We start from the raw sequence: 12,828 nt of genomic DNA on the forward strand, positions 1-12,828 counted from the left end.
AGACAACCCACCGATCGGATACGATTTACATCCAGGGAAGAAGTTGAAATTGTGTTTCTTTTGCCTTCCAGGTGAAAGACATTCTGTAATGTCAAAGAGTCTCGACGCAACTAGCGTCACTATGAAAAAGAACTACTGGTCAATAATACCATCCATCCATTTTCTGATCCGCTTATCCTCACAAGGGTCACGGGGCGTGCTGGAGCCTATCCCAGCTTTCTTCGGGCGGTAGGCGGGGGGCACCCTGAACTGGTTGCCAGCCAATTGCAGGGCACACATAGACAAACAACCATCCGCGCTCACACCGACAATTTAGAGTGTTCCATTAACCTGCCATGCATGTTTTTGGAATGTGAGAGGAAACCGGAGTACCCGGAGGCACAGGGGAACACAGGAGAAAATGCAAACTCTACACAGGAAGGCCGGAGCTGGAAATGAACCCTGCACCTCTGTACTGTGAGGCCGGCATGCTAACCAGTCAACCACCAGGCCGCCCGTCAATGATACCTGAGTAGAAAAAAATACATGCGAAAGTAGCTCTGGCATAAAGGCCACAAAATGAAGACTGTACTGTGTATAAAATTGCTGATCTCCACTCAAGGTAAAAAAAAAAAAAATAGCATCTTAAACTCATTATCTTTGCCTCCCACAGGTCTGACTGAAGCCATTTTCCAGGACAATGCTCTTGAGTATTTTGCCAACAACTCCCTGTTGAGTCCAGTAACAAACATCACGATGGACATTAGAACACGGGACGACAATGGAATCTTGTTGAGGGCTGAGAACCAAGCTGAGGTATTCTGTCTGGGTCTCCTTAATTCCACACTTCTGGTCAAAATGGACACCGGGACGAGTGCAGAGCTGCTGGCTTTTACCAGTGACAGGACCATCGCAGATGGAGCGTGGCATCGCATCCAATTGACCATGATTGACCCTGCACAGTCAGTGTCCCGATGGCGTCTCACTGTCGATGGGCAGACAGCAGGTTGTAGCCTTGGAGTTAGCGGTAACCTCAATTTCCTGAATGATACCCAAATTTGGCTGGCGGAGAAATATTCCGGATGTTTGGGGGAAGTGCGAGTCGGTGGAATCTACCTTCCAATTTTCAGTGTACCAGATGCCCCTCAGCCAAGTCATTTCTCCAGACTGGGTGGACGTGAGCCAAACTTGGGATGCCAGGGTGCCCCGGTTTGTGACTCTCAGCCGTGTTTCAATGAGGGTGTGTGCCAGGACCACTTCAATGAGTTTAACTGCAGCTGCAACCCAGGGTGGGAGGGAGAACTTTGCGAGGCCGAAATAAATGAGTGCTCCTCAGGACCCTGTGTCTATGGGACATGTGAAGACCTTCTGGCAGACTACCAATGTGACTGCGAGCCTGGATATATAGGGAGGAACTGTCAGGAAGAGGTGGATAACTGTTTGGAGTTCAGCTGCTTGAATGAGGGGACTTGTGTGGAAACAAAGGCAACTCATACCTGTGTATGTCCCTCTGGATACGTGGGCAAACGCTGTCAGTAAGTTGTTCATCTCTCTCTTACGTATCATTTTAGAGCATGTTAGACTTTAAATAGCTCATATACTTTATATCCCTCATACTTCTTAAACCCGTTTTCAGTAGGGTTGTCCCGAGCCGATCAACAGGATGGAAAAAAAGGGTGGGACACATGATTTTCAGCTGATCGGTATCGGCAGAAAAAAAATCTGATTCTTAATTTTGAAAGTTCACTTGATTTGAACCACTACCGATTCTCAGCCATATACAAAGGTATCATCTTGGGATACTTAAAAAAAATCGTAAAAATAAGAATAAGAAGATTTTAGAGATAATTTGAATATGGTCTTCCTTTTCTTCCCCGTTGCATTGCAGACATATTGGATCAGGACTGGATATCGGCAGATACCGTATTTTCCGCACTAAAAGGCGCATTGATTATGAGGCGTACCTTCAATGAATGGCCTATTTTGTAATTTTTTTTCATATATTGCACACACTGGACTGACTATAAGACGCAATCTACAATGCATCCACTAGATGGAGCTACAGGTCCGTCTTTGTCCGTCTCCGTGCCTTCTCTTCTTCCGTTAGACTCGAGGGGCGTTCATAACCGCCTCCAAAAAAACGTAAATTAACGATTACTTCAATGAAACTACGAAAATTAAAAATACAGTAATGCATCAAAACAGAAAATCCCAAAATAAATTCTGTAGCCCCCCGACAGAATTTATTTTGGCATTTCCTTGAGCGTAGCGGAAACAGAACGATCAGATGTCAGTAAATTGGAGAAGACTGGACTGTCTCAGAAGTGTTTGTTATTTATTCCTTTGTTGTGTACTGTATTCACAAACAAGGAAATCACAAAATAATTTCTGTAGTGGGGCTATAGAATTTATTTTGTGATTTCTTCGCTTGATTTTCTGTTTTGATGCATTATTTTCAATATTCGTTTTCATTGAAGGAATCAGTAATTTACGTTTTTCCGAGCCGGTCTTGAACGCCTCTCGAGTCGAACGGAAGAAGTGAAGGCACGGAGACGGACAAAGACGTACCTGTATTTGTTAAGACTGTGAAAACCATTAATAAAGTGTGCCTTTTAAAAAAAACAACACCACAGCTCTCCTTTTTTCGGAGCTGCAACAAAAACGTATTGAATAAAGCAGCGACACAGTTCACTGAACCAACAGCAAGTTATAACGTAAGCATGTCTCCAGCAAGGAGCCATCTTGGTGTAGACATATTACTGTAATGACCATACACAAGGCACACCGGATTTTAAGGCACGCCTTGAGCTTTTAAGAAAATGGAAGACGTTTTGTTGCGCCCTATATTGCGGAAATTACGGTACTTAAAATCAAGTGACTTGGACTCAGCTACAAAAGAATGTGATTGGGACATCCCTCCTTTTTACTCTTTAAGTAGACATATACCAGTAACATATACCAGTCTTATTGCTAGCCATCTAATAATTCTGCACTTAATTCTCAACTCAACTCAACTGACTTTATAGAGCACTTTAAAACAACCACCGCTGTATACAAAGTGCTGTACATGGAGCAAATATCATATATACTGGCCTCTGGTAGAGGACCCGAGCTGAATGAGGGATGGACACCACCCGAGGGGTGAGACGAGGATTTTTTTAAAATTAATAACTAAATTAATAACGAAGACAGTAGATAGCACAAAAACAGTCCAACTAAAAATCAAGTCACATGCTCAATTAAAAGTCAAAGATAAAAATGAGTTTTAAGACGAGTTTTAAAGATGGGCAGCGAGGGGGCTTGTCTAACTTTCAGCCGGGGGTCATTCCAAAGAAAGGGACCAGCAACGGAAAAGCCTTGATCCCCTCTGAGCCTCCGCTTAGTTCTTGGTACCGCTAATAATGTCTGGTCCGCAGGTGTGTTGGGGCGGAGGAGCTCAGAGAGGTAAGGTGGAGCGAGGCCATTTAAAGATTTGAAAACAAATAATAGGATCTTCAAAAGAACCCCAAAATGTATAGGGTTGTGTAATGTTAATAATGAGACATCACAACAATAAATTATGTGCTCACCCATGTCTTTGTGTATAAACAGATGATCGCTATAAGACGCTCCACAGAACACCTACATGTACAGTGTCTCACTTCCAAGTGTGACTTTTTGTATTTTATTATTAGTTCATTATTGTTTTTGACTTCGTCCTTTTGCACCGAGCAGCCTACATAGAGATGTGTGTGAAGAACAACTTGTTTCGTGACGTTTGAAAACAAACCACTCTGTCATCGCGTGAGTTTATTGCCGGGTAGTGCGCTGGTGTTGTGTCCGAATGGGCCGGGGTGGGATCCATTTATGTCACTTCTTTTCCTGATTATGCCATATTATACCAGTCAAAATAACAGTCAAAGGTAGAGAACATTTTTAGCCTCTGCTCTACCAGGAATTAGTTTGCTTTCCTCCTTTAGAATTGTCTCCTTGCCATCACCGGTACCATCTCTGTGGTGGCACAAAAACCCAAACTGATTTTGTGGAAGCTGCGATGTATATTTTTTTCCTCACTTTCTTTTTTGTTTGTGTTCAAATTTGAACATACAGTACTGTGATACCTCAAACGTGTTGATTATAATCAATCCAAGTGAACTATACAGACTGCACAAGAACTTTTGGTCCATTTTTTAAAAATTCATTAATATCAATGCCAGTGCATTTCTTCGCCCGCTAACTGATTTTTAAATGTTGTAAGCATAACTTCACGAATTATAAGCACGAAACATAAAGTCACCAGTGAGTGGTATAGGCATTGGCATCCTATTTTTGTGCCCAACAGGCGGCGATTCCCTCCAGTGGCATGCGATGCCAAAACAGAGTGCCTTCATGGAGGAGTTTGCATAGGAGGAGACACTGGCGGAAACTGCACCTGCAAGCCAGGGTACACTGGTGCCAGGTGAGCCTCATATATTCAACACCCGGCACTTGCTTAGTCTGAAAGCTGAACTGGTATTCTTGTAGAAAGTCACCTGTCCAATCAAGGTTCCATTTCAAATTACACTGGATTTTATATACACTTCCCAGAATGTATTTCATCTTAGTTTGGTAGGATTCATGCAGAGAAAATCTGAAGGTCAGCAAAAATAAAGAAAAGGTTCATCACTTTTTTTTAGATATATTTTGTGACATTATGTATTTTACAGTTGTCATTTTTTTCTTTTTCTCAATACAAAAAAATCTCTCCAAACATGCTGTTGAGACAGGCTTAGACTGTCTCATCATGTCAGGTCAGGAGCGTGTTTGTTGGTGAGAGCTGCTTGTGAAGGTGTGTGTCACTTCGTGTTGTATTAAAGCCCTTCTGATGTCTTTCAGGTGTGAGACAGAAATAGACGAATGTGAGTCCAGTCCTTGTCTTAATGGTGCCACCTGTCTAGACAGACTCAACCACTTCCAGTGTGCATGTGTGCCAGGCTATAGTGGCTCCCTGTGTGAAAGCAATGTAAGTGATAATAAAATCTTTGCACCAATTCATCAACCTGAGCATGGGCGCAGATGGCATGGGGGCAGGTGGGACCCCCCCCCATATATATAGCAGAGATGAAAGTCCTCCGGATTTTCCTGGAATTCCGGATTTTCAAATTTTCATGAAAATTCCTCCGGAAAATGTAGGAAAATTTGCTTAAATTTAATCTGGACATTAGTTGACAACATTGAACAAACACGCATTTGAGTTCGTTGTTTTGATGTCACGAGCGTAGCCATGTTGAGGCACTAACAGTAGTAACAGTAAAGAGATTTTCGTCTCCTTATAAACACACTTGCTAAACCCCAGTGGAACGAATAAAAGACGCCGTGGACAAGACAGTTGTTGTAGTTTAAAAAAAAAAAAATATATATATATATTTTTTTTTGAGCAAAAAGGGAAACACACGGATTAGCAGAAAAACGTGTCCGTCCGACTTCGAGCGTCGTGTCGTTTCGGCTAGCTTAGTTTAGCTGTTGTCCAAGTTACAAGCTTTTTTTTGATATGTGACGTCGGTTGCGTCGGCGCTAATTGGTTGAAACCAAAAGACGCACGCATGCGTACATGTTCGCACTGATGCACACACAGCAGAGAGCAGCTGACTGTCGACTGCTGAGGCGCGCTTCGCTCGAATGGTGTCGCTTCAACAGTAACACCAGGAAGACAGGCAAGCTGACATACGTCGCAGCTCCGAAAAAGGAGAGCCGTGGTGTTGGTTTTTAAAACGGATACTTTATTTATGCTTTTCAGTCCCAACCAATACAGACACGTCCGTCTCCGTGCCTTCTGTTCTGTGGTTTTACTTGAGACGTTCAAGGACCGCCTCTGAAAAACGTAAATTAACGATAACTTTAATGACATGAAGAAAATAGAAAATAATCGACCTGAACACACGACGATGGAATAAATAAACAATTTTGAGACAGTCCAGTCTCCTACACATACGTGCAATAGATGCGAGTGTTAGGAACATGTTCAAGTGGTCATGGCTTGAGGAAAAGGACTTGAAGGGAGATTTTCTGTCCGACTATATATATACAGACGCTCCCCAGCATACGAACGAGATACGTTCCGAAGGATCGTTCATTAGGTGAATTCGTTCGTAAGTTGCTTCAGTGCTATATTTTGTATGGAATGTATGTTTAAGGCTTCAGTATGTTTAAGGTTTATATAAGTATAATAAAATGAAGTTTAACTTACTTTTGGAAGATGTACTCGAAGGCTTCAGGAGATGATGGAGTGGGAGGAGAAGGAAGAGGAGGATTTTATATCATGGGGCCGAGAGGGTCTTCGTCGCCGCTGGAATGGGCTTCAAGAGTTACTTCCTCCTCTGTAACATCAATGAAGGAAGAAGTTGAGGGTCCAGGAGAAGAAGATGAGGGTTGACGAGTATCTTCCTTGGAGGGTGTAGTAGAAACTGGCCGAAAGAAGCGATCTAACGACGATTGCACAGTTTTCATCTTTTTCTCATCATAAATGATGCAGTAGCACTGTATGGCATCATTCATTTGATTTGCAACCTTTGTGCAACGTTCAATATTTGGGTCTTGCTGCTCAGGCAGCGAGAACAAGCAAGAAAAGTTGGTGATTGTTTGATGAGCTTCTATGGGCAAATGTATTGGGACATGTGGACATTGAAGGGGGAGTCAAAAATATTCTGAATAATTTTGTGTTCTATACACCCCCACTTGTCATATTGTAACACGATATGTATTCTGGGCTAAAGTGGATTTCAAAGTAGGAAAAAAAATTATGTATATATATATCTATAGAGAGAGAGAGAGAGAGAGAGAGAGAGAGAGATAGATAGATCGATAGATATAGATATATAAATCTATATATATACATTTTTCAGGAATTTTCAGGAAAGTCCACTTTCATCTCTGATATATGAATCATGTACTGTATATACTGTATACACACACACACACACACACACACACACACACACACACACACACACACACACACACACTGGCACTTTGTTTAAATTAATTCATTCTATGACTACACACAGTGGTATAGAATAAATACATACTTTGTTCCTCATGAATGTAATACTTTCATTTTCTTGTACTCATTGATAATAATCTTATACACACGTGTAAATAAAAGAAAAAAAACAGAGCACATTTGGTATAATTGGTTTAAAAGGAGTCAAGAAGTAAATTTGTCCTAGTCCTGGTCCATTTAAAAAAAAAAAAATCAATTGATCTTTGAACATAAACATATTACATAAATGACATATTTTCTTAGTATAGGTTTTAAAACTATCCCTCCCTGAGCCATTACCTAATCGCGGTGGAGGGATTTGCGTATCCCAATGATCCTAGGAGCTAAGTTGTCTGGGGCTTTATGCCCCTGCCGGTGTCCTTCATGGCAAACAAGTCCTAGATGAGGGACCGGAAAAAAGTTCCAAAATTCCTTATGATGTTGACGAAAATTGGGTTATGTTCTCTCATGCCTTGTTGTGGGTCACCAGGGCCCCATGTTCATGGGTTCTCAGATTCAGGAGGAGCAGTGTGGTTTTTGTCCTGGCTGTAGAACAATGCACCAGCTCTACACCCTTGACAGAATCCTTGAGGGTGCATGGGAGGTCGCACAACTAGCTGTGTTCCTCAGAGAGTTCTGTGGAGTCTGCTTTGGGTGTATGGGGTGACGATACAGGCTGTTTGGTCCCTGCACGACCGATTTTTGAACTGTATTGTCAGCACTAAGTCTGATTCATTTCCGGGGATGGTTGGACTGCCCTTTGTCAATGATTCTGTTCATAACCTTTATGGACAGAATTTTTTGGCGCAGCAAAGGAGTTTGAGGGGTTCCAGTTTGGTGGTCTCAGTATTGCAATCTCTGATTTTTGCAGATGATGTGGTAGTGTTGGCTTCATCGAGCCGCAATCTCCAACTCTCACTGGAGCAGTATACAGCTGAGTGTAAAACGGTTGGGATGAAAATCAGCACCTCCAAATTTGAGACCATTGGCCTGGAATGAGATCATGCCCGAAAGTACCGCATGTTCCTCACTATAAGGCGCTTTGGAGTATAAGCTGCACCTTCAATGAATGGCCTATTTTAAAACTGTTTTCATACATAGCATGCACCGCATTATAAGGTGCATAGAATAGAAGCTACAATAGTGGCTGCGGTTGCATTATGCAGCCACTAGATGGAGCTACACTAAAGGGAATACAATACATTATCATACAGCTGTATTTATAGAGAGCTTTCACAACTGCTGCAGCTGTAACAAAGCGCTTTCCAGAACATTTAAAATACTATGTCCAAGAAATCAGAATATTGATCCATATATAAGGCGCACTGAATTATAAGGGCACACTTTTGAGAAAATTAATACTTTGTGGGTTGTGATCGAAAAAGTATGAATGAATAACAGTTGCTCTCATGTCCTCTTGCAGAAAAAGGAGCAAAAGGAGCGGATCCCTTGGCTGGCGGTGACCATCCCCCTCACCACATTATGTGTATTACTAGCCATCTTAGTTATATTTTTCCTCATCATGACAGCCCGGAAGAAGCGTCAGTCAGAGGGCACCTACAGTCCCAGCTCACAGGAGGTGGCTGGAGCCAGGTTAGAGATGGGCAGTGTCCTCAAAGTGCCTCCTGAGGAGAGGCTAATCTGAGGCCTGCAGCCTCATATTCGAAGTTGTGTGGAACTAGCAGAGAACAGATTCTGAAGGGACTTGCTGTTCTCCACCCCCCAAAAAAAGCACAAAAAAACCCAAACAAAAAAAAATCTGGGTAATGCCCAATGGATCTTCTAGACTGATGGCTCCACCTTGGGAAAACTACTGATATTGAAGCTTTGGGATAAGATAAAATCCAATCAGAAGAGAGGACATGACAAAGATGTGTTTGCAAATATGTGAAAAGTTGCAAAGACAATCTCATTTTAGAACGCAATTCATTCATCAGCTGATTAAACCACTTTCTTCATGGGTCATTTTCATCTAATTTGAGACACTTTTTTTTTCATCTAATTTTTAAATTTATGTTAAATGTCTCCTATTATGAAACAGCCACTATTGAAGTCCTATTTTGAAAACTGTATTGATGATTTCAAATTTCAGGCATTCATAATAAAGGCAATCCTAACTGACAGATCAAATCTTGGCGACGCACTGAAATTCGCTTCTTCAGAAAGACATAAAATGCTTCATGAAAATGCCTTCAATGTGATTGATCAAATGATATGAAAATGGCCCACATACTGTCGATACAAAGTGGTGGCATCAGCAAGAAAGAAAATGACCTGCTGTCAAAGAAAGACTGGATGAATTGCTTCCAGATATTGTACATTTTTCCATCTGGTTCAAACTTGTCCTGAACAATCCGATCACAAGTGGATAGCTGTCTTATGTTATTTATTACGCAATATCAGTGTTATTATACTATATTTTTCCACAATATTTTTAAAAATCTATATAATACATTACAGTGAGTATGCTACTTCATTTTGGATTGTAAACCGTGACCATTGACTTTCAAACTAATAGACTTTGATTAGAGATTGTAGACTCTTTCTTGTCACGCCAGTTTAAATTATTAACTCTGGTCTAGTTTATAATTTAAATAAAATTAATGACTTCCACTGTGATTATTTGTAGATGAAGAGTATTGAGATTTTTGTACTCCAGAAGTATCAAATAAAGGCAATTTAGTATAGAATTAACCACTAAGTATAAATACTGTACATCGTAAATGATAGCAAGCATCTTCAAAATTATTTTAATGCTACACTGCTTTGAACAATAACTAATATATCTGGCATGAGTATGCAACCTCCAATATGTTTGGCCTAAATGTATACATATTACCACATTATGAAAGAAAAAAAACAAGTTACCGGTGAAAGATCAGTATTATTGAATAAGGATTTAATTACTAAGGTTATTTTGTTTTTTCTCGTAAGCACTGAATTTACCCATTATAGCTTCTATGAGGCACAGATTCGCGACTCTGTAAATATGTATTGAGAAATTTTCATATGATTTTGCCGGATTATGGGCCCTATTTTCGTGCCCAGGGCAAATGTATTTTTGTGCCCAGGGCAAAGCGCTGGCTATTTGTGCGCATGGGTGGACTTTTCTTTATTTTGGTATTTTCTTAGACGGGTGCAGAGAGAAGCGGGTATCTATGCTGTAGTGGGAGGAAACATAGCTGACTTGTTTGCCATCCAGTGGGAGCAGCTCCCTTCATTCCCTTGAAATTCAGTGCTGGGAGAGACATGCGGTGCATGTTGCATGTAGATAGGCACACACAAAGTACATTTAGAAAGAACTACCAGAACATTTCCACTGGCGGATGATGTAAAATTGGCACTCAGAGACTGCCGACTACCCTTTGATCGTGCATCCGTGAAAAATGCCCCCCCTAACCGTAGTTATGCCGCCGTCAGCGGGGTGCTTTCAAAAATAATTTCAAGAGGGTAACAAAGATAAATTCATTCAATTAATTGATTTCTGCACTGATTCAGAGGGATGGTCCCACGCTGATGGCATATTTATGAATCATATCTACCACACATGTCCGCAGAGCTCTGAATCTGTCTGCCTGCACCTCAATGAAATCCATCAAAATCATGTTTCACCACCTGCACCACAACTTAGACCTGCTTTTAGCTGGTCTAAATTGTAATCTACTTTCTGTCACTAAATCGTCAGTTGCGCCAAGGTGTCAAATAAAAACTGCCCTCTGTCCGCTTGTATGCCCACTGAATCACAACGTGGCCTGAAGCGAAGATGCATCAGTTTCAATGGTGAGCGCATGTCCACCAGTCTACAAAAATAGGGCCCGTTGTTTTTTCTAGTTTCATCTTTAGTACATGACATTTAAAACAAACAAATGTAAAACAAACAAAAAACAGAAAACTGACAATGTCATTATTTTTTCCAGTTGAGATCGGATGACTCAGGATGGATAATTATACCAGGTCTGAACAGGCCATTGTTTGAACTACGACTGAAGTGACACTGGATTATTGTTTAATATTTGTCCTTTATGTGGGATTTTTGTATTTGTACGACCATTGAGCAAAGAGCAATATGCTCGAAAATCAAGGATGTGTAGTTTTAGAGGTCATCACACCCAAAGTGGCATTTCCTTGTTCCAACCAATGTATCATTATGGTTACTTTTTACATGGTATGGCGTGAAAATATGAGAAGACTTGCATAGGCACATACTTGTTTGCACCAACCAGGTGTAACGTTATGACCATTTTAAATATATGATTCACTATTGGGGCAATACCAAATATTTACAATGATCATATGCTCAGTTCACGAGAATAATTTTGAAACGAATACCCGACATAGGGCGGTGTCTATATCAAAGCTGAGCATCATTAACTTGTTGTTAAGGCAGAATATTTAAGACAGCTCTTTGTAATATGGATACGTGTCATTTGTCACTGGTCATAATGCTGTGGCTCGTTGGAATGACATGGCCGCCTCAACATTTCCACTTTATTCAATGTCACTTGGTTTGTTTATCGTGTGTTACGCTCAATGAGAATTGTCGGATGCAAAGTACAGGTTCTCCCTCCACTCATTTTTTTTTATGTTCAAATATGCCACAACCAACAGAAAGGGTGTTTTGACTTTGTCAAACTAAAAAAAAACAAACAAAAAAACTGTGTGACTGACATAGACAGCTGTATAATGTCTGAAAAATCACTTGTGCTTGACTTAAACCTCAAAATGATCCCTCAGAACACATTTAGCTGGTTTTCATCATCTAATGTGTCTTAATACAGGAATTTGTGAAATTAGTGAAGGAGGGTTTTTGATACACACACACGCCGACTTGACATACTGATGTGTAAAGAACTGCTGTAACATGACTCCGGGGGGCAGCCTTATGTGGTCATCAATAATGTGTGTAAATATGATGTGAACATTTTGTGTTTTGGGTGTTTTTTTGTCATATGCCGCAATTCCTGTGTTTTCTGATTTTTGTAACATTCAAAGGGGATGGTATTTAATTGAAAGACTCATCACAGAAATTTAACGTCATCACATCTCACTGCCACTTTCCTTCATGAGAAAGAACACATTAGAGTGTATTGATTTTCTTCAGAAACTGTTTTCTGGAGGTTGTTGGATAATGTATCCTAACAAGAGGAATGATACTGTATCCTAACAAGGTATACAGATAGGAAGTTAGTGTTAGCATACTGTACCACAGTCCTGGCTTGGTTTACTAATACTTAGATGCAACTCAGTCTGGAGTAGTTTATTTATTGCTGACCAAAAGTACATACTGAAAAAAAAAAATCACGGGTGATATGTGAAATCTATTGTCTTTAGTAAAAATCTATGCTTAATTCAAATAGGAAGAAACGTAATTTGAAACTAAACAGCTGTTTGATTGTCAGTTATTGTTTGGCCTAATGAAACAACATGAAAACAACCCCTCACAAAAAATTGTGGAATCACTGGTTTCGGAGGATGCTCATGCAGTTGTTTAATTTTGTCAAAAAAAAAAAAAAAAGCACATAACAGACATGACACAAAACTAAAATCATTTCAAATGGCAACTTTCTGGCTTTAACAACAGGGGGAAAATGTGGTTGTAACAGTTACGTACTCATATTTAGACCACGCAGAGGGAAACAATTATGGAATCACTCAATTCTGACGAAAAAAAGGATGGACTCATGAAACAACAACGACGACAAAAGAACACTTTAATATGCCACTAGTACTTTGTTGGACCTGTGATCTGCTATTTTTCTACAAAATGAATCAACTGAATGAACATCCTCTGAGACTGGCGATTCCACAATTTTGGCAAACTCAGACAGACTTCCTGCTGCCATAACAATAAT

At 40.5% G+C, this 12,828-nt stretch overlaps 1 protein-coding gene and 1 long non-coding RNA gene across 2 annotated transcripts in view; both read left to right on the forward strand.

Annotated features, from left to right (window-relative positions):
- The window catches only part of LOC109510594 (crumbs cell polarity complex component 2), a 35,897-nt gene extending 25,232 nt beyond the window's left edge, over positions 1 to 10,665 (forward strand). The window contains exons 10-13 of the mRNA XM_019861007.1: positions 653 to 1,514; positions 4,301 to 4,417; positions 4,834 to 4,960; positions 8,400 to 10,665. Coding sequence (XP_019716566.1) covers positions 653 to 1,514; positions 4,301 to 4,417; positions 4,834 to 4,960; positions 8,400 to 8,621 — 1,328 coding nt within the window. The 3' untranslated portion in view covers positions 8,622 to 10,665. The remainder of the gene's footprint in view (positions 1 to 652; positions 1,515 to 4,300; positions 4,418 to 4,833; positions 4,961 to 8,399) is intronic.
- A 66-nt stretch (positions 10,666 to 10,731) lies between these two features.
- LOC109510595 (uncharacterized) lies at positions 10,732 to 12,267 on the forward strand. Its single transcript, XR_002167156.1, has 2 exons — positions 10,732 to 12,093; positions 12,145 to 12,267. It is a non-coding gene; the product is annotated as an uncharacterized LOC109510595 (long non-coding RNA).
- The last annotated feature ends 561 nt before the right edge of the window (positions 12,268 to 12,828 follow it).

The sequence above is a fragment of the Hippocampus comes genome, unplaced genomic scaffold, assembly GCF_001891065.2.
Source record: "Hippocampus comes isolate QL1 unplaced genomic scaffold, H_comes_QL1_v1.1 scaffold130, whole genome shotgun sequence".
NCBI classification, from domain to species: Eukaryota; Metazoa; Chordata; class Actinopteri; order Syngnathiformes; family Syngnathidae; genus Hippocampus; species Hippocampus comes.